Here is an 18574-nt window from a genome sequence, read left to right on the forward strand (position 1 = left end):
CAGGTGTCTCTGAAAATATGTAATGATACATTATTTTTGAGTTTGGGAGGCTCTGAATTTTGTATTTAGATATCAGTTTGTACAATTTCTCATTACAGAGAGATTAATTTGATTTCACAGAGTGGTATGAATTGAAAGAATGTAGAGAGATAAACAGAATTGGAAAGCAACTGATAATCTTCCACCAGCCTTTTGAATCCACTGCTGTTGTACCTATTATCTGGATGGAATAAGGATAAACTTTACAATCAGCTAAAATAGAATATGGAAAACAGAATTTGGAAGCGTGTGTCTCCTCTGCTTCCTTTCCAAAAATAAAAAAAATGTCCCTAATTCTGTCAAAATTATGCAAAATACTGTTACACTGTTTTATTTTATATAACTATCCTGCTTCTATGATTCATGTTTTGAAGTAATTCTAAATATTTTTGGCAGCAAAATGATTCTTGGAGGAATGGAGGAAAGGGAAGGGCCTGGGATTAGGGAAGGGATTAGGGAGAAGATAACTTTTGAAACCTTGCCCAGGCACTTAAAGATCACAAGAGGTTGAAGGCCCAAAGCAGAGAGGAGTACTACTACTATTAACAAGCATACTGCTTTGGATAGTCTCTGCACTGCAAAAATTACTAACTTTTTTTGTTCTGATTTCAGGTTTTAGCATAAAAGCAGTGCCATTCCAGAATGCCATCTTGAATGTAAAAGAGCTTGGAGGTATAACACTATTAATCAACTGAATATCTGACTGGTAGTTTTCCATTTCTTGGTCTTTCTCTCTTAATGATAATAAATAATACTTTATTTAATACTTAACAAGCACCTGTGACCGCTAGATACTAAGCATAAGCTTAAAGGAGTACAATCTAGAGCGGACATGATGTAGGATGAAAGCAAGGGAAATTCAGAATAGCGGCTGAGGTGCAGAGCTTGCATTTCTACTTTGCAGTGCACAACTCCCATAATTTATGTATCTACTTAAAGGGAGGAATTCAACATAGCATTATGGCAGTTCTGTCAGCGCAAACATTTCAGCTTGCCAGATGGAACGACCCTCTCCCTCCACCCTCCCTCAGCATGCTATTCTGAGGGTTCTCCCAGTCAAAGCGGGGAGGAGGGGGGGATTCATGTTGTGCTAGCAGAAGACTTTCTGCTGGCTTCTGCTAGTGGGACTCATTAGTTGAACATGGCCTGCAATAGTGATCTGGCTTTTACTTCTGTCTTATGTCATGTATTGTGCAGAGATGGATTATTGTACTACTGACACTGGTTCAGGACTAGTAAAGCATTAAAAATAAAATCCATACAAATGCTGGGAATGTGGTATCTTGAAAGAGTGTGCACCCAGAGTAAGGAATGAGAAATTTTGAACCTTTAGCCAAGACAGATCCCTGAGTAGCAAAAAACCTGAGAACCTCCTAATTCATATGAATGGTATTGTCAATTTAGGCTACTGTATTGAAGTACACATTGAAGAGATAGTTATTTTACTTCATTTAACAAAACGCAGATACTGCTTGAGTGTAGTAAAACCTATAAGTACAGTGGTACCTCAGGTTAAGTACTTAATTCGTTCCGGAGATCCGTCCTTAACCTGAAACTGTTCTTAACCTGAAGCACCACTTTAGGTAATGGGGCCTGCCGCGCCGCTGGAGCCCGATTTCTGTTCTTATCCTGAAGCAAAGTTCTTAACCTGAAGCACTATTTCTGGGTTAGCAGAGTCTGTAACCTGAAGCATATGTAACCCGAGGTACCACTGTATTAAAATGATCAATTAAAAACAGTTAAAAACAATAAAAAACACTTAAACATAATTTAAAATAACAGTAAAAAAAGACTAAAACATGTCAACACATATGAGCCTGGATAGGCTTAGCTAAACAAAAATGTTTTAAGCACCCCAAAAGTGGTACAGTGAAGATGCCTGCCTGATGCCAATAGACACGGAGTTCCCAAGTGTAGGTGCTACCACACTAAAACTGCCATTTATTACAGCTGCAATTACTTACATCTACTAAGCAGACTCTAGCCAAGATACTAATCCACAATTATTAAATCTCCATACCCTGGTACCTCAGTTGTTGAATGTAATCCATTCCGGAAGACCGTTCGACTTCCGAAATGTTCGACAACTGAGGCACAAAGGAAGGCCGGCAAAGTCAATGGAGAAAAAAGAGGGTGGAAACGCAGCGGAAGCCGTTCGACTTCCAAGGCGCGTTCAGAAATGGAAGCAATTACTTCTGGGTTTTTGGCGTTCGGGTTCCGAAATGTTAGGCTTCCGAGGCGCTTGAAAACCGAGGTACCACTGTATCCATTGTTTCTATACAGAAAACAGTTCTGTATGGTGATGCCCCTTTAATGGAAGTATTGCTCTTAAAAGTAGCTAATGATGAAATGCTTCCCATTTGGCGATATTGCTCAAGTGGCCAAGGGCCCATCTAGTCCAGCATTCTGTTTTCACAGCGGCCAACCAGATACTTGTGGGAACCCTGCAAGCAGGATATGAGTGCAACAGCAGTCTGCCACGCGTGATTCCCAGGAACAGAGGCATACTGTCTCTGACAGTGGTGGTAGAACATAATAATCATGGCCGCCAGTGGCCTCAGATAAAGCAGGAAGCTGTCCAAGGCTGCTGTCTAAGTATTTATTTATTTATTTCATCCATATACTCATGGAACAACTCAAGAAAGCTTATTGGGAACCAAAGGGGAAGAAACAATGAGCTGTTTAGTTTGCCAGTAGTATCTGCCTATTCCTGAACTGAGAATCTTCTATGAACTGTGTCTGAAGTATTGGATGTGATACTGGTTCGAAATCTGGTAATTTTCCCAAGACTAAGTTGCTTATGAATGGAAATCTGAAAGGAAACTCGAAATAGGAAGGGAGAGGCGAGTAGAATCTTGTATATTGATAGAAATCAGGACATATTACGTCTCTGGCAAAATATGTTTGCCGTATTCAGTTCCAAAGCAACTTTAGTTCTGTGGCTATTACAAAAGGCAAATCTTTAAAATTTTAAACTTATTTAATAAGGATATATTTACCTATATGAAATTCTAGCATGTTGGCTTCTGATCACCCTACTGATCAACATGTTAATGATCTCTTTTATGCATTGAGTGTGGCTCCAGAAAAATCAAAAACTTTATTTTCAATTTTACATTTTGAGGAGACTCACTGCATGGGATTAAATTGGTCAGCTGCTAATCTATCTGTTAAATGCTGACATAAATTGCAGATGAAAAAGATTGCTTGAGAAACATGACTCTTCTCTTTTTTCCTTTGAAGAAAAAGTTACTGTTTTATTTAAACAGAACTCTCATTTATGTAAGGCTTGCAGTCTGCTTTTATTTTTGCCGGACGCTGACAGCCTTCTATGAGGACATTGGGTTAGTGCCCAATATGGTGCTTAGCAGTTGCATAAGGGCAAAATTTCTGAGTTGGAACAGACAAATTGTCCTGTCAGTTCATTATCTGAGTAACAGACAGCTGGAGATGTTTCAGGGGAAAGTAAAAATGAATGGAAAAACAAAAGGCAAATTCACTTACCCTTTTTAGTCCTAGGGTTGATAAACTGCTATTGGATGATGATTTGCAAGTTCTATTCTCTCTAGATCAGTTGAAGTTCTTCCAGTCCATATAAAAATTGGCTCTGCAGAATAAGTAGTCTTTAAAGGAGCTGTACGAAGGGTTAAATGCCATTTGGGGGGGAAAAATTCTTAAGTGGTAGGTGGCATTGGATCTGTGAAGACCTCTGGCAGGAATTATGAGAATAGTAGTGGAGTGTCTGGTAAGGAAGGCAGGGACCAGTCCAAAAGAGAGTTAAAAGTGTTTAAAAACCAATAATATTTCTAAATTGGGAAGTGAAGCCATTAAATAGAGCAGAGAGGTATTAGGATGAGTGTACTATCAAGAGATGAAGGTATTGTGATGAAAGTAAAGAATTTTTATTATTTACATATTTTTATCCAACTTTTAAAAAATTCGCAAAACAGGTAACACTTAAAATGTCAAAAGTAATGCCAGAAAGCAGTAGCCATATTGGTATTCGGAAGAGAGAAGATTGGCCATGTTTTAAAGACCAAAATATGTCCCATTAAGTTGATAACACTTTACTGAGAGTGTGAAAGGTTAAAATATGAACATGAGTAGGAGCAGAGATTGACTTCGCTTATTTTTATATACAAGCTGTGGAATTCGTTATTAATTATTATATTTGCATACCACCCTTTATCTGAAGATCTCAGGGCGGTTCACAGCATAAATTAGTTGATTATTTAAATGAGTACTTAATCTTATTGTTCTTTTTGGTCTGACAACATTTCTGTTTTTGTTTTGTTTTTAACTATCATTAAAGGAGCTGACAATATTAGGAAGTACTGGTGTCGTTACTACCAAGGATCCCAAGGAGTAATATTTGTATTAGACAGTGCCTCTTCAGAAGATGATTTAGAAATTGCTAGAAATGAACTGCACTCTGCGCTTCAGCATCCACAGTTATGCACTTTGCCATTTTTAATATTGGCCAATCATCAGGACAAGCCAGCAGCTCGTTCAGTACAAGAGGTATGTTTAACACAGCAAGGTCTTATATGCTCCTAGTTATTTGCTGTGATGGGAAGTGTGTGTGTGTGTGTGTGTGTGTGAGAGAGAGAGAGAGAGAGAGAGAGAGAGAGAGAGAGCGTGTGCACAGACACACACTCTGCACATGGACCTTTTGTGTGATGTGCAGGACCTGTAAGGGTTTGATGAATTCTTCTTTCAACGCATCTTGCTTAAGGGGAAAATGATGCTTTTAACTGACTTCACCAAAAGCTATTGAAAGTGCCTGCCTGCATTGTTTATTTGTTTGTTTTTTAATCTGGGATATTTTTTTTTGCTGTTAGTTTAATCTTGTTTTCATTTTTTGAACAGCCTTAGCACTCTCTGTCCTCCAATGCGTGAAGCTCCCAGCAATATACACACTTCTGTATAAAAGCTTTTCATGTTTACTCTCATGCTAATGGTTAGCGGTTAAGTTGCAGTTCCTGCTCCTAATATTTTAAAAATTTAGCACAGATTTCCAACTCCAGGAGGGTGAGGGTTAATCTTGTATATAATATGGTTACTGTGAGGAATGGGCAAAACTGTGCATTTGTAATTATGGTTCCATAATTTGGGTCTACACTGAATGTTTGATCGTGGCCACCAGCCTGATAAATGGTAGGACTTTCAACAGGTGTTCGTTCCCAAATTGCAATGGAAGGAACATAAGTGAACCAGCTCTCTCAAGTACCCTGGAGTTAGACCTGTTTAAGGGCTTTAAAGGTGAGCTCTAGGACCTTGAAAAAGGGCTTTAAGGACCTGTAATATAAGGGCTCTAGGACCTGTTTAAGGGCTTTAAAGATGAGCTCTAGAACCTTGAATTTAGCCTGGAAACAAATGAGCAAGCAGCAAGGCTCACATAATACACTTCCTGCAGCTAACACCAAACATTAACCTAGCTGTCAAATTCTGGGCCGATTGAAATTTCCAAAACCGGAACAAACTATCATAGATTAAACCTGCTCTATCGTATGTGTAGCTTCATGCAACTGATGAAGTGGTACTGTAGTCCACGAGAAGTTAATCTGCAACAATAAACCTGTTAGTGTTTGTACTTCCCCCATTTCTTTCTTTCTTTCTTTTTTGTATCCTTCACTAATATGAAAAGTTCACAAAAGTACATGTGTCGGTGTCATAGCTCAGTGGAAGAGCATATGCTTTGCATGCAGAAAGCCCGGAGTTAATTCTCTTACATCTCCATGTAGGGCTGGAAAAGACACTTGTCTGAATCCCTGGAGAGATACTGCCAGTTCGATGGACTAATGGTCTAACTCAATGTAAGGCACCTTCTTAGATCTCAGATTAGCTTTTTAAAAGAGTTGACTCGCTGTAGACTTAATCCTTTCACAGAAGAAGAAAGACAAAAACCTAACTCAAACAAGAGTTACACTTCTAGTTAAAGAGACAAATGAAGCCTAGGTGTTCCTTAGTTTCTAGCAGTAGAAAAATCAATTTTCTGTGCTTAATGCAAAACGATGCTCATTAAATTATGCATTTATTGAAAGAGGGATTTAGTGCTGTCTTGTCAAAATACGTGGTCTTTCTTTTTGACATTTCTGATGTGTGGTGGTGGTGGTGTTGAAGCTAGGAGAGTGCAACTGTTGATGGGGATATGTGAATTCAGAAGCCCATACCTTTGCATGCACCTGAATGGGATCCTTGGCATGCAATGCTGATTTCATTATTTAGGTAGATTCCTATTGATGAAGCAGTTCTTAAAGTATCCAGGTCGTAGGCAGTTTAGGAATTTAAAGGTCAACATTATTTCCTCCCTTTACTATATATGCATTGGGTGGCCTGTTTCTCAGATATGGTGACCTATCTTTAATATGGTGATAATAGTGACAGTGGTACCTTGAAGGGCAATCTTGAAGACCACAGAGCATTTTTCAATCTGAAATGTTGTATGACTGCTGATTAGTAGTTCCAAAACCCTTTTGCCTAAAACTATGCAAGAGCCAAGAAGATTCTGCAACAGCTGTTAGTGGTATTGACTTGTGGGAGGTATACTGTACGTTTTCCAAATTTGAAGCTTTTTAAGCAAATATTTTTCTTTATATATGGCATTTTTAAAAATAGCATTGTACAGATTATTTATCCAACCCATTAAGAAGAAAAACACATGTAACTTAATTTGCAAACCAAGGAATCAGATCCATAATTTTTGGTAATATTACTTGCTTATGTGAAAAGCAATGTACATGTATCCATACCCTTAAAGTATGTTAAAAACTTGAGAATTTTTTATAGCTTCTCTATTCTATGGCTTCCTTTTTTGGGGGGTAAACTTTATTATTATTATTTCATTTTATAATATATATAAAACATATATAACAATTATAACTACAGACATAAATTAAAAGATGAAAAACAAAGCTATAAAATAGGCATGTAGAACAAGTAGTTGCATATGAGTTAGAATAACAAAGTCTATGTAAAGACTGTCAACTTTATCGAATCATCAAGTATAGTTCCAATTTTGCCAGGCTTGTGAAAAGAGTTGTCTTGAAAATGATGGTCATCTGCTTATGTCATAAAGAAATGCAAAAACATTAAAAAAGTCTCTGGAGGTTCTAGTCCCTGTCAAAATTTCAAATTAGGTGTGATTTTTTAAATTATAGGTATATTCCAGAGTGGGTGGTACCAAATGCCCAGTGTAAGATTGTGGCTTTTTTCTATTGGTTTGCATGCTGCCAAGATGATATAGAATTCCAGTTCCTTTGATAGTATATTTACATTGATGACTTCCTGTTTTAACATTGAACATTATGCTTTCTTATTTGATCATCTTAACAAATTAAGTTAATGTTTAGAAATGTGCTGCTGCTTCTAAACACATGATTTATACAGGAGGCAAATCACAGAGAAAAACTCATTTAGGGGTCATATTTAATATTCAGTAAGCCAGTTTAGACACTGAGGAAGTAGGGATTTAAAGAAGCATGACTTGCTCACTCTTTGTTACCTGTAGTTGTACAGTGGTGCCCCGCAAGACGAATGCCTCGCAAGACGGAAAACTCGCTAGACGAAAGAGTTTTCCGTTTTGGAGGTGCTTCGCAAAACGAATCTCCTATGGGCTTGCTTCGCAAGACGAAAATGTCTTGCGAGTTCCTGCGGGTTTTTTTCCCTTCCCCCCCTTTTTCTAAGTCGCTTATCCGCTAAGCCGCTAATAGCGCTAATAGCGCTAATCCGCTAATCCGTCAATGGACTTGCTTCGCAAGACGAAAAAACCGCTAGACGAAGAGACTCACAGAACGGATTCTTTTCGTCTTGCGAGGCACCACTGTAATGTAATATCCTAAGCTGGAATTTCCTTGCTTATCCAGAATGATCTGCATGTTCAAAATCTCTGGAACATGATGAACTTCCTGCATTGAGAAGTCCCTCCTTCAGAGGTTAACATTAGAAACAGGACTTCAGAGATATGCTTCCGAATATGCTCTGTCCCTTGGGCCTACAAGTAAACTTTGCAAAATTTGAGGCTATGTGCTTCAACACTCGCCTTCCAAAAAGAATTCACCAACATCACAAAGATAAAACTCTGCCGTATCCAGTAGATACCTAGGGTACAAATAACCAGAAACCTCAACAAACTATACCACCACGATTAGAAACCCTATGGTGACAAATTCACAAAGACCTGAAGAAATGGAGTAATCCTAACTTCACTCTCTCAGCTAAAATAGCCATGATCAAAATGATCAACCTTCCAAAATTAACCTACTTATTTCAAACCCTTCCAATCTGGATTCTACCAACCCAATGCCGCAAGTGGCAGAAAACACTACACTTGTTTATCTTCTCACACAAAAAGCCACGAATAAGCCCCAAACACCTGCAGCTCCTCAACTCAGGAGGAGGATGGGGAATCCCCAACACCCAACTATACTACATTGCCAACCAAGTGTGCCACATAATCCCATACATTCTAGAAGATGAGACAAAACAAGAGGTACACTTGGAGAGAGACATAATCGAAAACACTCCCACAACAGCATACCCTTTCCTCTAAAACTGAACTGGCGCTATTGAACATCTTCCAAGATAACAATGCTCACTCACACCATAAAGATATCATAACCCACCTACTCTCAGCAGCCAGAAACATCATAGCCAGACACTGGAGGGACCTGTCAGGAATAAACATGGAACACTGGTATCAAGTAGTATGGGAAACAGCCTTACTAGAAAAGCTAACCAATAGACTGAAACTGACATGGGGAGAAAGAGAAGAGGACGCCTTCACTCCAGTATGGCTCCTCTTTATCACATACACAGCCCAACAAGACAACAACATGAACCCACCCACAGCATATGATTCAATATGGCTAACTTGACCCAACAACTCGCACCCCACACGCACAAACAAATCCCACTGCAGCCAACCAAAGACAATCAACCACACCCTAGGCCACCCCAACCTCTCTCGCCAACAAAGAAACATAAGAAGTAAATAGAAAGAGAATCTACCCAAGTGACACTGACACAAAAGCCCCACACATACACTAAGTAAAAGAACATAAGCTATACCACCCCACTCCTCTCTTCCGTCCCCACTCTTTTCTTCCCAACCATATACTGTATATAGCACCAGTGTCTCACAACAAATCCAAATGATCTGCAGAAAACACAACCTGAAGAAAGAGACAATGCACGTGCTTCAGTAAGCGAGGAAAATCTTTAAGGAAAAAAAATATTAAAAAAGAAAAAAGAATGTGTTCTGTCCCCATTTGTCCCAGTGTGGGTTTACATATGTGGATGTCTCCACTCTGTTGTTAGAACCCAGATGGGAGCAGCCTAAAGCCATTTTAATAATCAAGAAAGCCTTTATTTACACAAAACCCTTCTGTTCATCAGTGTATGTTGTATCTTCTCTTCAGTACATTAAGTTCCGGCTCTCAATCCTGATACGTTATTGAACAAGCTGTTTTTTAAATAGATTGAGAAACCCCAGTGCTTCTTAAGGGTGACTGAGAAGCAGCAGCCTCTTGGGTCAAATCAGTTTGGCTTTGGTTTATTAATTTGGGGGAAAAGAGAAAATCTTTCCAGTCTTAGCGGCAAGCCTTACCTATTTTCTTGGCATCCAAATAGATCAGTTGATGGGGCTGTATGATGAGCAAAGTGTAGGCTCTTTCCCAGTTAATTAAGCATTCCATTTTCTGCTAATTACTATAATGCTGCCTTTGTTTTGAATGGCGTCCAGGAACCTTTGTCTGAATGGTTCTATAATGCTGTCTAGGAAGCTCTTATAGATACCCATTGAAAATGTACTCCATTGAAAACCCATCTGGGCCTTGTGCTTCCCCTCTTTTTAATTGGCTGTTCAGACTTTTTTTCCTTGTCGACTCACAGTTTTGTGTGTGTGGCAAGCTTGTCCATTCTGTGGAGTTTGATTTTTATCTAGGTGTTCTCTCGTGGGTTTTGTGGTGGGTTTTTGTTTTTTGCCTACAGAGGCTTGTTGGTTGTTGGACCTGATGATATGATTTGCTAGAGTTTGACACACACACATTTGTTAACCATTTGTCTTCTTTGTTACCCATGCATTACCTTTTGCACATATTTGAGGATTTTCATGTGATAATAATGCAAACTAAGTCTGTTTTAGTCAAACTCTTAGTTGCATTTTGGTGTAAATAAATGTGAAGCACCATGCCTTTCCTCCAACCCAGACAACTATGTAGTGAAGAGTATCAGAATAGGAAGTCAGTTACAATCCTGGTATCATCATCCTAACTCAACAGGAGTCTTAAGCCCAGTGGCAAGACTTTGAATTCCCTAGGCCAAGATAAACTACTTAGCAATTCCCTTCATTCATATTCCTTATGCAGCCCTGACTACACCCAAATGCTATACCCTTGATGTCTTGATGGATCAGCTTACTGTGCCACGTGAGGCTCCTGGAAATCAGCAACCTTCTGTTTTAAACAAGTTGTTGGACTACTATTACAGACAATTGAATATAATACGAATTTTGGGCGGGGTGCTTCTGAAACTGTTGGTTTTAAGAGGTTATCTGTACTTACACAGCACAACATTTAATGAAGCTTTCACTTCAGGAAAAAATAGCAGTTCTAACACAAAGTAGCTGCCAGATTTTGTCTGTCATATGCTGGATGAGTTCAAGGTTCTAAACCACGGATGGGAAACCTGCGGCTCTCCAGAAATTATTGGACTACATGTAATTCCCATCTTCCCTTACCATTGATTATGCTGCCTGGTGCAGATCTGGAAGGCTACCCCTGCTCTAAACCACTGGATGCTAGTGTGGTTCAGAGTCAGAGTAGCTTATAGAGGCAATAAGACTTGTCCAAATGAAGAGAACCATAAAACCCACAAAAAGAATTTGATGAACACATTGCTAGAAACATTAAGATGAACAACAAGAAGTTATTTAAATTTATCAATAGAAGGAAGCCATCTAGGGAGGTGGTTGGGACCCTTGGAAGATTTAGGGCGGATCCCAGTGCCTGAACTAACCTTTGTAGAAGGGAAGTCTTAGGAACTGAGGCAGATAGTGGTGACAATAGATGAAGTTCTACGCTTATTAGACAAAATAAAAACTTACAATTCAACGGATCCAGTTGGCACCCACCTAAGAGTTACAAGAAGTCAAGTAGCAGACTGTTAGATTGCCTCAAAGAATAGGCAGTGGCCTGGAAAGCCCTGACCTGTGGAAATGGTGATGAAGACATGGAACTTGATAGTGAGGGACCAAGAGGAAAGTGGGTCTGTATTTTTCCAAACATAGGGCCTAAGGGCATAATGGGATGTGTGGGCTGGTTTCATAAGACATTTAGAATCTTCTGTTAGTTGACTACCTCGTAGTTCAGTACTTAAAATGCCTTGCCCCCTTCCCTTCCTGGTATGCTGCAATTACCAATTGGTTCAAAACAATTTTGGTATTTAAATGTCATTATACCCAAACAGTTAAATATACCTTAGCAAGCTAATTTTATATCCCTTATAAAGCAAACTTAAAAACAATAAAAAGTTGGCCAAAACGATCAATTTAAGGGGGAAATGGCAGTAATTAAAATGCATTATTTATCAAGAAGGCTATATCTTTTCCAGGGATTTCCAATTTTTATTTCCAATAGAACATTACACTATTGCCCAAAATTAATTGAAGGTTAAATATTTCAGCAATGGGTGAGGGGAGATAATAAATTTTTTACAATCATTTATAAAAGTCAAAAGGTGAAAGGGGTTAGGTTATCCCCAGTGCTATTTTTTAAGGAGAGGTGCCAGAACTCTCCATGAATGCCTTTTCTTATTCAGTGGTACCTCGGGTTACATACGCTTCAGGTTACAGATTCCGCTAACCCAGAAATATTACCTCGGGTATTCTTGTACACCATGGATGGCTCTGCCACCCTGGAGAAGCCACTCGTGGTGAGAAGATAGCATGTTCAGCACTGCATTCTGCGATCCATTGATACCTGAATGCAGCTGTGGCAGTTCTTCTTGCAGGCCATTTCCTCAACCTTCTTCCTGTACAGAGGGAATTTTAAAAACCAACCAGCTTTTTATGTTAAGCAGGTTTAGCTTTTGCTGAAACAAGTTGTTTTGCATGCCTATATTTTGGCTACAGCCATTCTATCTGAAGGGCCCCCGTGACATGGGATTCATCAGGGGGTACACGAATTCAAGAGGTATTGATGTGATCATGCAAATTCAGCATTTATGAAGAAAAGAAATAAGATTTAAAAAGCTGTTACTGCAGTCCCAGAAGGATCAAGTGCATATGTATGGGAAATATGTGGAAATTAGTTACGGAACATTGAGGTTCAGCAATGAAATGAAATATTGCAAGAGTTCTGGCCAGGACCTGTCCTAAGGCTGTCATCCTGGCAACTTTACAAATATAGTGCATTCCACTTACACTGGAAATGTATGTGATATACTGCTGCTGCTTATCTGGGTACGTTGGCCATAACCTAACTGACCATTTGTAATGAATAACAGTTACTAAAGCTGATGCATTTGTGCCATTCTCCCAGCATGGTCAGCTAGGTTATATAGTGTGTTCTAGCATAATAAGAGTTTACTATATTATATTTAAATCTAATGTAAAAAAGATACTGGTGTTGCATCTACTACTAGCTTTTAACTTGTAGAAAGAATATGTTATAATTTGTAAATGTTGCTGCCAAGTGGGATGTATTGAATTTTTGAATTAAAGATAATGCTAAGGGCGATGTCTGTTCCATTATTTGTTCTGAAATGTAGTCTGTCTAGTGTATAATGGCACTTTGTTAGAGGAATAGGAAATCATTCTCCCCTCTCATTTCTACAGCGAACAATGATTCAGCAGCAGACAAGCATACACCCTCAGAGAAACGTGACATACCAGCTATCCAGAATCTAGAAACAATCTTTATACAGCTAGAAGCAGAGTAATTAATATAATTAAGTTCTTGTAATGATTATTTTGCCAGAACTGTATTCTATCATTGGTCGTCATTGAATCTGGGGACATAACTGTTTTGTTCAAACACATTATTGGAAGTTTGTTATGTAATATAGCAATACAGTTTTATTCAGGGGAATAAGATCTGGAATACTATTTTGGGACAAAGCAAAACTGATTTTAGCTAACTATTAAGCTTTAACATTTAATTATTTTCCGAAAAGTGTTAGAAATGTGGTAGAACACGCCTTCGACTCTGTAGTCTTAACTAGTAGCCTGGACAATGGCTGCAGTGGAAGCTTTGCTCTGGTATCTGGCTTCAAGCCCTGTACCTGTGACTGTGCTATACAAATACGTCATTTGTCAGGTTTCCAGTTCCCCATAAATATCAAGCTTAGATCCAGACATTCATTGCTTAAAGAAGACCCATTTGAATCAGTATAGCGCTGTCCTATATCTATATTTTGAAATACTGGAGAAAGCTCTAAGTTCCAAACTAGCTTTGCAAAGCTGCATTGCATGAAGACTGGAATACATTTTATGTTCCCAAGAGCAAGGCATTGGAAGTGGGGAATTTAAGGTGACCTTCTTGACGTTCAGTCATCAGCAGTTATTAACGGAGCAATTAAAAGAAATAAAGTGATAACCATTTCAGCAGTTTTAGTTGGCAAGTCATGTTCTGGTACTCTTAATTCTCCAGTCAGTGTGAGCAATGAGAAATACTGTGGGAAATACTAAATGTACACCATAGCTATCCTTTTTTTGGTCTTGGTGAAAACAGAGCCTGACCGCTGCTCTTTGCTGAATATAGTAAATATAATGAATATAGTAAAACAGCAACAACAATTTTCTCATTCAAGAACACAAATGTGAGATTCCAATGCAAGAATACAGGTAGCAACCATTTTTTGTGTGTTCATTTTGTGCATGGGACACTTTGGACCTGGAAGAGTGCCAAACAGGGGGCGTAATGGGGGAGGCTTATGCGCATTCCACAAACGCATATGGGGGGTCATGAATGCAACCCCTGTGCAAATTGGGGGTTGCCTGTAGTAGAAAATCTGCAAAGAACACGTGTGTGTTTGTATTAAAGGATAATACAGTGGTACCTCAGGGTACATATGCTTCAGGTTACAGACTCCGCTAACCCAGAAATAGTGCTTCAGGTTAAGAACTTTGCTTCAGGATGAGAACAGAAATTGTGCTCCAGTGGCACAGCAGCAGCAGGAGGCCCCATTAGCTAAAGCGGTGCTTCAGATTAAGAACAGTTTCAGGTTAAGTACAGACCTCCGGAATGAATTAAGTACTTAACCCGAGGTACCACTGTAACAGAATACAAAGACTGTACATGGAAACTGAACCATTCTGTGATTTGTTCTGAAGCATATTTGACTGCCAAAGAAACAAAACTGCTGCTTTCATTTTTAATACAGTGGTACCTTGGTTCTCGAACGGCTTAGTTGTTGGGACAAATCAGCTCCCGAATGCCAGAAACCTGGAACAAAGTGTTCTGGTTTGTGAATGTTTTTCGGAAGTCAGATATTCAATGCAGCTTTCGCTTGAGTGCAGGAAGCTCCTGCAGCCACACCTTGGTTTTTGAATGGTTTCGGGAGCTGAACGGACTTCCCGAATGGATTGAAGTTCGAGAACCAAGGTACCACTGTAGAAGCTTGTGTCTTTTGCAGTGGAAAGTGCTGAGACAACAAATGCAGGAAATTAATCTGTGGTTCCGCATAGTTTTCTCTAGTATGTGTCTGTCTAATATGGATTCTGGACTATGTTTCTACACCTTTTATAGGGCAGTCAGATAGCATGCTGTTTGCTATTAGCTTCACCCCCATTGTTCATAAGAATTAGTTTGTGGTTTAGCTGTTCTGCCAAGTATGTAGAAAAACACAACTTGCTTACTGTTTTCTTTGGGCAACCTCTTACTATCAAAGATTATTAAAAGCATTTCAAATGTAGAGCTGGCTGTCAATTCCATTTCTCGTGGTTACTTTTGAAGTTGCTTCCAGAATGTTAGATTACTTTTCCTCCTTTGCATAGGTGTTAAATAAGGCCACTTTAAATGTTTCTCCACAAAGTTGATTTTTTTAAAGAAAAAGTTTGACATTAGTTACTGGAAATCATACATTGTTTCAAAATGCTGGCTGGTCTTCATTACCTTGGCTGCCAGTCAGAAAGCTATGATACAATGGCATAATAGTACTCCTCACTTAAGAAGCTGTATCTTGGAATGGAGAAATGAATGAAACCTAAATGTTAATTACTAAATAATTATGCATTATTATTTGGGTCCAAGAAATGGCAAGAAGTGTTCCATGGTGTAGTTCCATGGTTGGCAGTAAGTAGATCCAAGTTCAGCCAGTACCTTGAAAGAGACTGATTCTATGGGCGCAGTTCTTGGGTTTCTGAAGAAAGGCCAATAGACAGATATAATAAATAATCCTTAAAGAAATGGAAAACTGAGAATGCTAAAAAAAGGAAATTGACTTTCCACATTTTGAAAGGGTGAAAAAACTTCAAATGGTTGCATATCAAAATGAATAAAAAGAGGGGAAGGTTGTGTGATTGTATTCTGATTTATGACACAGAATATTTTGGGGGGGGACTTTCCTCATCCTTTGGTCTCTTTTGATCATTGATCTGGGTGACCCCATGCTCAGTCTTTCTTTCCTTCATGTATGGTTTTTGGGTTTTTTTAAGTGTCACTATCATTTGGGAACTCCAGGCAGTTCCATTCCACTAATCTATGATCTAATGAGCAATAATGTAGGGTTACAGTGAGCATTTTGTTTGCTTTGATGGGAGGATGGCTAGACAGAGAGTGGGAGAGTAGTAGTATCTGTGGAGAAGAGATGCAGTGTGATTGAACAGTGTGAAAAAGACTTGTTAGACCAGAGTAGTAAGCCTGGTTTATTTCACGACAGGTCAGGGAACACCAAAGCAAATCTGCTGTTCATGTACAAGGTTTAAAACTCTTCTGTCCAAAAGAATTCTTATTTCTGATACTTTGGGAATTTTTACACAAGCACGTGGTTGGCATCATAGTTCCCAAAGGTTTGGAATGTTAGCTTTATTCGATCATTTTGCTTTAAATGTAAGTATAAACAACCATGCTAATGGTTGACGGTTTTGTGTTGGTAAAATAGTAATTTAAGCACTAATGCTTTCATATATTAAAAAGAATATTGATAATGGCGTGCCTTTTATAACCACTTATTAAATTTTATTTTTTGCCTTGAAACTACATTGGAAGCAGTGTTGAACACTTGGGTGTTAAGAGAACTGAAGTGATGTGTGCATATACTTTTAAGCTGTTGCACTGATAGTCGTTGATGTGTAGCAAAGATTATTTCTGGCCCAGCTGTCATTTACAAAAATGAAAGTGCAGTCTTCCAAGCTATGTTATTGTTCATTCAGGCGTTAGGAAGCCAAACAAATGGATGCTCTTAAACAGTAAGGCACACTTTGTTTTTGTATTCTCCTATAAGTTTAGATAACTAAGTCTTATGCCCACTGGATCACAAAACCAGCTCTGTATACTTTAGACAAGGGTTCTGAAACTAGGATCCATGAGCTTCATTCAGGTAGTCCATGGCATGTCTGTATAAATGCAATTAAAAATCATATGGCATCTAGCACAGCTGATTGCAATGGCTACAATGGGTAGAAAAAACATTAAGTGGTCCACCAAGACCCATGGCAATTTTCAAATTGTTCACGGGGAATTGTGCCATGGACCACCTGAATAAAGCTTGTGGATGAAAGGGTGCTAGGAACAAACCCCCTCTTTCTATGTGCAGGGGAGCTTTGAGACAGTTTTTTCAGGAACCCCACTATCCAAACTGATGGAAGACATCTTCTCTATCAGTTTATGTAGGGGTTAATTTGAAGGGCTGCTGGGAAAAGTAAAAGTTCAGTCCCCACAGAGAAGACCCTTGCCCCAAACATCCCCTGTGGGAAGGAATGTGAACTTTCAGTCCTCAGCAGCACTTTTCCTACTTGTAGGCCTTTTGAATACCAGTGAAGAAGTCCTTGTCATTGAGGCACGCTGAAATACTACGCACATGGCAGGAGATTAAGAGCTGCGCCCACCTCAGTTCTTTCAACTATTTGAGCAGGGATGTTCACATGATCAGAACACTCCTGCTTCAAACTTTCACCCCATCCTTAAAATGTAAATCGCATAAAAATGTGCAAACTGGTCTCCTTGTATTTACCAAACAGATTGTACATATGTGCACCATTGGATTGAATGGTAAGAACGGTTCTACATTGGAACCATTTAATGGAGTGAGGGGTCTCCCACTGGAAAGCTTCAAGAGATGGCTGGACTGCCTGCTCTTGCGGGTGCTTTGCCACTGGGTTTGCTGCACTGATTCCTCTTTCGATTCTGTGATTGTGGTTTTCGCAATACAATATCACTGAAGGCTTTAAAATTTCATAAAAATGTTGTTGGAAAGCTGCCCCTCTCCCCAGAGCATAAATACCATACTTTTGCAGAAACATGAATGCTACCAATGACTTGGAATACCAAAGGATCATGCACGGTAGTCTTTTGCAATATTTATTTGTGTACCCAATCATTGTGTTGCTGCCTGCACTGCTCTTACTTGTAGTACTTCATGGAACATTTCCTACCTGGTAGCATTTAGCTGGCTGTATAGGCTACTTCCAACCCACACCCCTTCTCTTGGAGCTTACTATAGGCACCTGCACCATTTGCATGCTGTTGTAAGTCACTGGAAACTATCCAGTGAAAGTATGAAAGTTTAATTACAATGTTGGCCAGACATCACAGAACTGGGTGTAAGAACAGGAGGTCTATGTTCCTAGCTTCTCTGGAAAGGGGATTAAATTCTTTCCATAAGCTACCCCATATACTCCGGTAATGCCAAATTAGGATTTTATTTGTCATTTTAATTCTTAGTGAGTATGCTATCTAGTTGAGATATTAATACTTTCTCTCCCCACTCCTCACAGACAAAGGGTTTTACATTATCTCACTCTTGTGGTTTAATTAAGTGCCAGTATCTTCAGTGGTGCTTACTTGCTAGTAAGTGTGTTTAGAATTGCATCCATAGTCAAACTATCTTGTACAAAAGTTGTGTCCTTTTTAATCTAATTCTTATTAAAGACTGCGTAATGTTTGAGCAACTGAGATGTTTAATGAGATTTATAGGTATTTTTAAATAGTTCTCATTAGATGCTGAATTTTGGTCAGGGAATTGACCGACCAATGGGGATTTTGAGAACTACTGAATAACAAGAATTATCTGCATGCCAAAAATAGGTAGGATGTCTGGAAATTGGCTATAGGCAAATTGGCCTGCATATGAGATTTTCTAGATAGAAATGGTTAGGCGGATGATTTCTGAGGTCAGAGGGGCTGAGAACTAATACTGAGTTCCTTAATGTGTTGTAGTCACGTTGAATTTTACTTAGGCAGCTGTTTTCAGCTAGAAAATTTTTTCATGAAGCAGCAGATTCATCTTCTTGAGGTTCTCTGCCCTTCTACCATTAGCCTCACAACTGTCTGACTTCCACACTAGTTCACAATCGGAGATCTGACTTTCAAATTAG

At 39.0% G+C, this 18574-nt stretch overlaps 1 protein-coding gene across 7 annotated transcripts in view; it reads left to right on the forward strand.

The window, feature by feature from the left end:
* The window catches only part of ARL15 (ARF like GTPase 15), a 188639-nt gene that overhangs the window by 92642 nt on the left and 77423 nt on the right, over positions 1-18574 (forward strand). For all 7 annotated transcript variants that reach the window (XM_083466264.1, XM_083466267.1, XM_083466268.1 and 4 more), the window contains 2 exons: positions 652-711; positions 4352-4560. In XM_083466264.1, coding sequence (XP_083322390.1) covers positions 652-711; positions 4352-4560 — 269 coding nt within the window. The remainder of the gene's footprint in view (positions 1-651; positions 712-4351; positions 4561-18574) is intronic.

The sequence above is a fragment of the Podarcis liolepis genome, assembly GCF_965112155.1.
Source record: "Podarcis liolepis genome assembly, chromosome: 11".
NCBI lineage: Eukaryota > Metazoa > Chordata > Lepidosauria > Squamata > Lacertidae > Podarcis > Podarcis liolepis.